The 9,563-nt window shown below is 36.8% G+C and overlaps 1 protein-coding gene across 4 annotated transcripts in view; it reads right to left on the bottom strand.

The window, feature by feature from the left end:
- Positions 1-2,265: 2,265 nt before the first annotated feature.
- The window catches only part of LOC106882106 (scaffold attachment factor B2), a 16,196-nt gene continuing 8,898 nt past the window's right edge, over positions 2,266-9,563 (bottom strand). For 2 of the 4 annotated variants that reach the window (XM_052973929.1, XM_052973931.1), the window contains 7 exons: positions 8,998-9,182; positions 7,911-8,074; positions 6,085-6,210; positions 5,451-5,576; positions 4,776-4,922; positions 3,578-3,717; positions 2,266-3,102 (listed from right to left, as the gene is read on the bottom strand). In XM_052973929.1, the coding sequence (XP_052829889.1) occupies positions 2,813-3,102; positions 3,578-3,717; positions 4,776-4,922; positions 5,451-5,576; positions 6,085-6,210; positions 7,911-8,074; positions 8,998-9,182 (1,178 nt within the window). In that variant the 3' untranslated portion in view covers positions 2,266-2,812. Of the gene's footprint in view, positions 3,103-3,301; positions 3,405-3,577; positions 3,718-4,775; positions 4,923-5,450; positions 5,577-6,084; positions 6,211-7,910; positions 8,075-8,997; positions 9,183-9,563 lie in introns of all 4 variants that reach the window. The other 2 variants (XM_052973932.1, XM_052973930.1) reach the window with 2 other exon arrangements.

Genomic DNA, 9,563 nt, shown 5'->3' with positions numbered 1-9,563 from the left:
CAGCCAGTTCCAGCGACACTACTGACTTACCAACTTTGTCACCAGGATATTCAACAGCATTGTGGTAACCTCTTTCTTCGTTGGCACCATCATGTCCTTAACGTTGTCCACATCATCTCTCTTCGAACACAGCTCAGCAAGCAATTCACCCAGGTTCCAACAGTTCATTGTTCGTAAATCATTTCACTACGGATCAACAGCGAATATACACCCTGCATGAACTCCTGTATCAAGTGACCCAGGCAGCAGTATCATAGTCACGACTTCTTGATACAGTATTTCAACTACCGGGTTCTAATGACTACGAACTGGTATTATTATCTTTCTTGTGTCTATGAACTTCTCACTTCGATGGCTGTAGACGTTTTTCACTATCAGCTTCATTGCCGTCCTTATATGTTCTTAACACACGCGCATACATCTATGCTTACACAAACACATACGTTTCATTCTCATGACGGCCTGTCTATTACTCTGTATACATGACGCACACTGTTGGAGTTGATCGAATAACTTACACTTTTCGTTTGAGAAACTTTGGAGATGAGTTCCAACTGGATCTGGTCAAGGAGACAAAAATGACCACAGTTAAAATGTAATATTTTCGTATTTTAATAGTAAGGGAAGTAACTCCCGACCAGTCTGTGTGGTAGCATTCACGTTTCACCATTAACATGATAAAACGTTAATTTTTTTATTTGAGTTATAAATTTGAAAGCTGAGACAACAGAGAACAGTTCCAACAAGATGAAATCTCTCAGCGGTTAGTCTCTGATATCTAAGTGGCTAAAAAGAGTCAATAGAAGGGCACCCAAGAGACAAGACGTAGATGCGGCCCAGCCTCCTTAAAGTGTAAAAGAAGTGAAGGGTCAAAAACTTCACTCGGGTTTCTTCTCAAAAGACCTACTGTTTAGCTCTCGAGTTTCTTAGTACGAATATTATAATTTATTCGATCAATTTCTAGTGCATCTCAAACTTGCGTTTTCGAATTTCCGATTTGTTTATTGATTTTCCACAAAAAATTATCATTGAGGATTTTTTTGTTGTTGTTGTTTTCGTATTTGACCATGCGTTTCCTATGACTTTATTCATTAAAACTCATTACAGCTTCTCACAACTTTCGTAATTACTATCAAACAGCTTTCACATCAAGCAGAAAATGCACATCTTCCAAATCCTGTTTTCTGATTGGCTAAAAATGATCACACTTTGAAACATCTGTAACATTTTACTAAACTTTTTTTCTGGATTAAATGAATCTGTAAATCAGGTCCAGCAAGTATACCAAATTATGAAAATTTTCACTTAATTTCAATTTTAAAATTTCCAAATCTGTGACAGAAATTGAAAAGATACTAGCCCCAGACTGACCAACGCCTTAAAACTGTGGAAGCCTTTCTGATATCTATATAAGTGTGTGTTTGTTTCTCAACCACCGCTAGACAACCATTTATCATTTGTTTGCACTTCTGTAATTTTTTGGTTCAGCAAGAATCACGATACAATAAGTGCTAGAATTTTTTTAAAATAAGTACTGGGGATTGATTTGTTTAACTAGGCTGGCCAACCTGAGGTTTGCTTCATACTTTCTTGAAATGGATTTATTTAAACAAACATTTAAAAAATTTTTATCAAAAATTAAAGTTTGTAATGAAAAGTAAAAAAGAACGATACTATTGTTTTTGCAACGATAATATTTCATGTTGAATCAACGATCATTCATTCATTATTGTAATAATAGCATGAGAAAGCAAAATGCTTTCAATTCTGTCAGTATACAAGCAGCCATCAAAAAACTTCCTCTGATTAAAGTGGCCCACTATGTAATTCAAGTTGGCCAGGCCTGAACTAAACCCTTCAAATCCTCTGCCAATAATTGCACATGGAACTGTCATTGTGTGCAAGGTTCTGTGGTAGCACATAGCAAAAAAGCCAGGTCGTGATACCTATGAGCAAGGCAACAGCAATTCTGGATGAGGCCATCACAAGAGGAATCTGTTTGAATGAATGAACTTTTTGTGAAAATTAAGTTGATAAAAAGACATCGAAATCAGACTGATACAAAAATAAACATTTTGACTGTTCTACCTGAAGCTTCAGGGAAAACAAGCAGGGACATGTTAAGACAGAGAGAGAGAGAGAGAAAGAATGAGAAAGAGGAAAGATGAGTGATATAGAGCAAAACCAGAGAAGATAAAGAAAAAATATAGAATAAACGAAAGTCATGAGGAATACATAGAGAATAAATAAAAGTGACAAATATAATACTTTGTGAGTGGTTTACAGTGAATAAAATTTATTTCTTCATATATTACATTCTATGTGGTCTCTCTCGCTTCTTTATTACATTCTGTGGTTGCTCTTCTTCCTCCCCCCCCTCTTTAGTAAATACAATCTATCTTGGCTCCACCCCACCCTCCTCTTCCATTAAAATATATCAACTGTGGGAAGTGTGTGTGTCAGTAATAACTAATAAAATATTAGCAACAAATATGAAGGAAATAAATATATTAAGACAGTAATGTTAGAGGGAGTAGAGTGGAGATAGGGAGATGGCAGTCTGTGTGTGTGAAAGTATGAAGGAGAAAAATATGACTGAACGTCCCAAGAACCAAACACTAAGTGACAAATGGAATGCAGGATGTGGATGATACACAGTTGTAGGGCAGGATTTTATTATCTATCGGATTCCATCTGCCACTCCAAAATCGAACACCTCAACATGACTCTCACACCTTAATCCTCAGTTTGGGTTTCACATAGACCCCCACAATGTTGTAGACATCAAAACTAGGCTCTTGCATACATCCACTCATATACCACCCCCACTACCACCCTCGTGTGTAACCATCATGATCCCACCACGCGACTGTGAGTTGCCAAACATGTTATTAGGTCCCAAGTTCTGCCCCACCCCACCACTGTTACCGGGTCTATTATTGTCAACAAATGCCCCACTGGCATCACGACCTGTTTTGTCCATAGGGTTACCAAACCACGGTTCATTCGGTTGGTCCATGTCTCCATGCATGTGAGACCAGTTGTCCATTTTCCTATCTACACTGCCAGAACCCCAAGGAGGTCTCTGGTCAGGTCCACCGCCTAGAAGGAAGAAAACATAGAAAACATATTAGTTAATGACACACAAATATGAAAAATAAAGAGTTAAAAGAATTGTATAAGAGAAAGAATAAACAAGGAGAATGTTGATTAATAGCAAGATAGATGGATACACAGAAGAATAGGGCTTAACCCTTTAGCATTCAGATTACTCAGTCAAAAGTAGTGTTTCTTTATTTACCTGGTTTTGAATTAATCATGCATTATCTTGTAGGTTTGAGATTTTGATGATGTGATTCTATATTTTGATAATGACATTGTAGAGTAGGTGTGAGAACCTAGATCTGGATGAACATAAAACAGGTAGAATATTTGGGCCCAATGTGGCCGATTTCAATGCTTAAATGTTAAAAGAAAAAAAATAGAGAGGGACAGCTACCAAAAAGTGGAGGATGGGGGTGAGGTTTTATTCGAGAGAGAGGGAAAGTGAAAATGATTAAAACAAGTGTAAGCTTACCAAAAGAATTTCTCACTCTTCCCAATCTATCATGAGCTGATATATTTCGTCGGTCGTGATCACGTCCTCGATCGGGACCAACATATCTTCTATCAGGATCCCCACTTGGTCCCATATCTCTTCTTAACTCAAAAGGCATCCTGGAAAGAGAGATAAATAAGATACAAAATTAGCAAAATTATTTCCTAAGGGTTTAGAACCATCGTAAAAGGACAATGTGTAGAAGCTGGGCAAATAATCGTTGTTCACTTTTAAGATGGAACCAACTCAGAGTATATAGTGGACAACAATGTCGTGATACTGGACAAATATAGGCACAGGTGTAGCTGTGTGGTTAAGGAGCTCACTCTACAACCATGTGGTTTCTGGTTCAGTCCTACTGTGTGGAACCTTGGCCAAGTGAATTAAATAGACAAACTATGTGGAAGCCCATCACAAACACACACACACACGTACGTACGCACGTGTGTGTCTTTGTGTTTATGTTTGTTCCCTCCTACTGCTTGACATTGGAGGCGCAATGGCCCAGTGGTTAGGGCAGCGGACTCGCGGTCATAGGATCGCGGTTTCAATTCCCAGACCGGGCGTTGTGAGTGTTTATTGAGCGAAAACACCTAAAGCTCCACGAGGCTCCGGCAGGGGGTGGTGGCGAACCCTGCTGTACTCTTTCACCACAACTTTCTCTCACTCTTTCTTCCTGTTTCTGTTGTGCCTGTAATTCAAAGGGTCAGCCTTGTCACACTGTGTCACGCTGAATATCCCCGAGAACTATGTTAAGGGTACATGTGTCTGTGGAATGCTCAGCCACTTGCACGTTAATTTCACGAGCAGGCCGTTCCATTGATCGGATCAACTGAAACTCTCAACGTCGTAAGCGACAGAGTGCCACTGCTTGACAGTATTTATTTATGTCCCTATAACTTAGCAGTTCCGCAAAAGACAGAGACAGAACAAGTGCAAGAGACAATTTATATAGCTGAAACCTTCAAGCCGCAGTTTGTTGACTGAACTGAAACATGTGAGAAAAAAAAAAAAAAAAAAAAGGAGGTGCGGGGAAGGAGTAAAAAATATATAAGAATGCACATACCACATTCAGAGGCCAAAAGATTGAGAAATGCAAAAGAAACTTTAATTTAGAACATTAGTGAGGTAACAAGAAATCAATGACAAAATACTGTCTCTACCACTGGCAACTTACCGTGATTCATTCCGGAAAGGAAGTTCAAATCTAGAGGGGTTACCGGAACTACTCATCCTGGACCGTTTACGTTCATCCCAGAGGTCATCATCACGTAGGCTACTTCGATCATGAGATCTTTTTGAAGGATGTCTCATTTCATCAAACCTGATGTTAGAAAAAAAAAAAGTAAATTCAAGTAATTAGCAGCTGAAGGATATGATAAAATAGTAAACAACCTTAACTTTCAACAAGTTAACAACCAGGACACCAGTTGAGCTAACACGCCATGCAGTCATTAAACATACTAGAAACAGCAACCAAAACATCCTCCAATCATCCCCAACTGTCTTGGAAGAAAAACAAAATGTTGGATGCACTGGATAATGTAGTCCAACATTATACCTAGAAGAAAACAAAGATCAGAAAGCCTAGTACTTATTCTATCGGTCTCTTTTGCCGAACCGCTAACTTACGGGGACGTAAACACACCACCATCGGTTGTCAAGCGATGCTGGGGGGACAAACATATACACACACATACATACTTATATACGACGGGCTTCTTTCAGATAGAAAAATCCAAAAGGGGTTCCTAACCCAATATTTACATGCTGTTATTTATGGCTTTATCTACTTTAAATTCTACAGATAAAAATTAATCATTAAGTTTACAGCATAACCTGTCTCACTCACCGCAACATCTCAGCTGAATGCATCTCTACATCACGCCTTTCCATTTCAAAAAGTTCTTTTTCCATTCTGTATCTTAATAGTTTCTCTTTCTCCAGCTTCATTTTCTCCAGTTTCATTCTCTCCAACCTGAAAAGTGTGAAAGAACATAAAGATAGCATTAAGAATACAAAAAAAAAAAAAAAAAAAAAAAAAAAAAAATGACAATTTCTGCTGACACACTCCAACTTGTATGTACCCTGATACATGTTCCTCTGCAAAAATTACACAAGAACATTCTTTTGAATCTAGAGGGAGTCATATGTTTTTGTCGAAATGTTACTTCACAAGCTTAAATATTAGGAATGTCAAATGACACTGATGAATCTACATAAACTATAAAGTTAAGCAGAATAAAGAAAAGTCTCTTGATATAGAAGATAAACATATTTCATTCCTTGGAAAAGAGAAGTCAAAAGGACAAAATAATAGAATATCAGTCTACTACTTTGTCCATCACTGTGGAATGGACAAAGACACTTAAGTCTTAAGTTAACATTCACATAACACCTTATCTTCTTTCTAACACTGTCCAATCTTATGGCCTCCTTCCTTCTTCAGTTTCCCTAACAGTAACAACATAATCTGTCTCACTCACCGCAACATCTCAGCAGAACGCATCTCTACATTACGTCTTTCTATTTCAAGAAGTTCTTTTTCCATTCTGTATCTTAATAGTTTCTCTTTTTCCAGTTTCATTTTTTCCAATTTCATTTTCTCTAACCTGAAAAGAGTGAAAGAATATAAGGATAACATTAAGAATTTAAACAGAAAAAAAAAGTGACAATCCCTGCCTAAACGCACCAACTTGTACACACTCTAACACATTACTCTACAATAATACTGAAGTGGCATTCTTTTGAACATTTACAAAACTTAAATGTTAGGATTGTCAGATGATATTGAGGAATCTACACGAACTCTAAAGGTGAGCAGAATAAAGAAAAGCCTCTTGATATAGAATATAAACACATTTCATCCCTTGGGAAAGAGAAGTGAGCAGGGTGGACAAAGTAACAGAATATCAATCTGGACCAACATCACTATAGGATGGATAAAGACACTTAACCCTTTGGCACAAAGATTTCCCTGTCAAATGTCATGCATAAGCATTTGCATTGCTTGTGAACTGATCTTGGATTATCTCAGAGATTTGACATTTCAACAACGTGATTGTATATTTTTAGATTAACATTAAATGTTAGGATTGTCAGATGATGTTGAGGAATCTACACATAAACTATAAAGAAAAGCCTCTTGATATATAATATAAACACAATTTGGACAAAGATACTAAAGTCTTACATAAACATTCACCCACAACTTAATAAGGACCATGTGGAGGTATCATATAATATCCTATCATTTTAAAACACAAAATACATAGACAATATAGTACTATAGATACCCAATATAGACCTTTAAGATAAATAAACAATAACACAAAAAAAAGTCCACAAGAATTGAGGAAATGTTTGTCTGACAATCATTTCATTAACTTCCATTGCTGCTAAGTTCAATTCTTCTTTGGGTTTTGAAAGGATATCGAGGAAAACTACTCTAAATATAGCGTCCTATCTTTATCCTGAAACGAGAGTCAAAAATTTACAATGGTGTCCAACCAATCCACTGATTATCAAATGTTAACCCTTTTGAGACACACGATGTTTTGGTATGTGTAGACAAAAAGACCAACATTTGTTCTTTTTTTTATATTGAGATACATCTACTGGAAGACAATCTCTGATTAGCTATTACAATTCAAAACCACCCATTCACAACCATTCTCCCACCAGACTGATGTACTGGCATCAAAGTCCTTACAGCTTGTATCATTCAGGTTGATCAATCAGCTTGGGTGTCCCAAGAGGGTTAAAAATGATATCAGGAGATTGCTAAAACAATCTGAAGAAAGAATATAGATAGCAAATATATCACCCAATACATCTTACATATTCTAATCTTTACTTTCCTTCCATATATATACTGAATATCTTCCTTCTTTCACTATTCATTTAAAATAACTTACCCTCTACTTTTGTAACAACTTCCTAATTCCTCATAAGTCACAACTACTATCTACAAAAATATCTAAAACATAACAGTACTTAAGCCCTTAAGACATAGCAGTATTTAAAGTGCTTTCTCAGCGTCTCCAAGACCAATTTGAAGAAGGGAAGAAGTTATCCTTAGATTAGGGACCAGGCTTAAAAGTTTGAAAAAGTGTGTAATGCGCTAAAGGCACCCAAGAACCAGATGTAGTCTTAAACAAGACAACAAAATAATTCTACCACCAAAAACAGGAATGGGCCTTGAGACAGCTTTTAACATTTGGGATCATGGCGGTGTGAAGTAAATTTCTTTCTCACAAAATCATGACATTCTGTCTAAAACAGTTTAAATGTGAATGCACTTTTCACAAACCTTATCTGTTCTCTAACTTTTCCCAATCTTTTCACTTCCTCCTTCTGTTCCCGTTCCACATTCTGCTGAAGCATCCGGGCCATGTCAAGTTTTTTCAACCGACGCCTCTCCTGTTCCCTACGACTCCTTTGTCTCTGACGTAAACGCTGTCGCTCTCTTTCCTTCTGTCAAGAAATTTGGTGGGATTTTGTTTTTATTTTCAAGAATGGAATATGAAAAGAGAATAATTATTAAATAGCAAAGAATAAAACAAACAACATAAAATCAACAAAGAAACCCACACGAAACTAAATAACCGTACAAAATAAGACTTGATATTATACATAGAGGGACATAAAAATGGCAAATCTAAATACCACAATAATTTAATACAGACATCATAGATTTTTGCTATTCTGAATAAAACACAAAAACAACATAATACTCCTATACCCAGATATAGAAACAAATCTTTTGTTTTACATAATTTTTCCATGCTAGACTAGGAGATACATTTCTCTCTTCTAGCTAACAATTCAATCTTGAAGTAAATGTGGAATAAATTTTATCAGTTACGCAAAGTTGAGTAAGTAGAATTATATAATTTACTACAGCAAATAAGACAAAACATAACAGCTGCAGAAAGATTTGAACTTCTAATCATGTTCCCAGTAGCCCAGTGCCTCTATTCTAATGAAATAGTTGACCTACTTCCACCTAATCTGGTTTGAAACTTCATTACATGTTCTATACTGCAACAGCCACAACAGTTACTACCACAACTATTGTGACTATTGCAGAGTCACATCTGAATCAATCAGCCTAATTTAAACAATTTCTTTAGGTTACATCTCAGCCATGCTAAACACTAAGACCTTCATTGGACCAACAATGCACTTCAAATTTAACATCCCAGTTATGATCAGTTTTAAGGCAGAGGAGCTGTATCTCATGATTTCAAGAAGACATCAGGGATGATAAACACTCTAAATTTAGGGTCAAGTAAGTGATATTAGTCACTCTAGTTTCAAGGCAAAATTATTTATCTTATTCTACTTGAACTACACCCTTTAGCCACATTAAAAAAGATACATAAAATCGTACTTACTTTTATTTGATCAAATGATAAAATATCTTTCTTGGCAGAAGACGCACTGGACCCTCGTGGTTTAGGTTTTGTTGTACTGGGAGCTTTCTCTTTGGAGCCTGCTGCAGGCTCTGCACTTTTCTCAGAGCCTTCTTTTGTAGCTGCTTCAGCTGCACTCTTATTCGGTGCAGTTGCATGAGATTTGTCTGAAACAGTCAATCATTTTATCACCATCATTTAATGTCCATATTCTTCCTGTAGCCAATTCTCATCTATTTCCAAGCAAGGTAATATTTCCCATGACCACACAAACTTTTCATAGATGACTTAAAACCAACAAATTCTTCTGTCCGATGGCAATGCTTCTTTACAACCATCCAGTGACATCAAGGCAATGGTATAACATACACATGTACACACATACACAATAGGCTTCTTTCAGTTTCCATCTACCAAATCCACTCACAAGGCTTAGAGGGCATCTCAGGGCTAAAGTAAAAGACACTAGCCCAAGGTACCACACATAACTACAAATCTACACTGGCACCGAAGATCCACCAATAACAGTATTTCTATAAATCTTGCCA

Source organism: Octopus bimaculoides, chromosome 17 (assembly GCF_001194135.2).
Source record: "Octopus bimaculoides isolate UCB-OBI-ISO-001 chromosome 17, ASM119413v2, whole genome shotgun sequence".
NCBI classification, from domain to species: domain Eukaryota; kingdom Metazoa; phylum Mollusca; class Cephalopoda; order Octopoda; family Octopodidae; genus Octopus; species Octopus bimaculoides.
The sequence above is the reverse complement of the archived record's forward strand: the minus strand, read 5'-3'. Positions and strand labels throughout refer to the sequence as shown.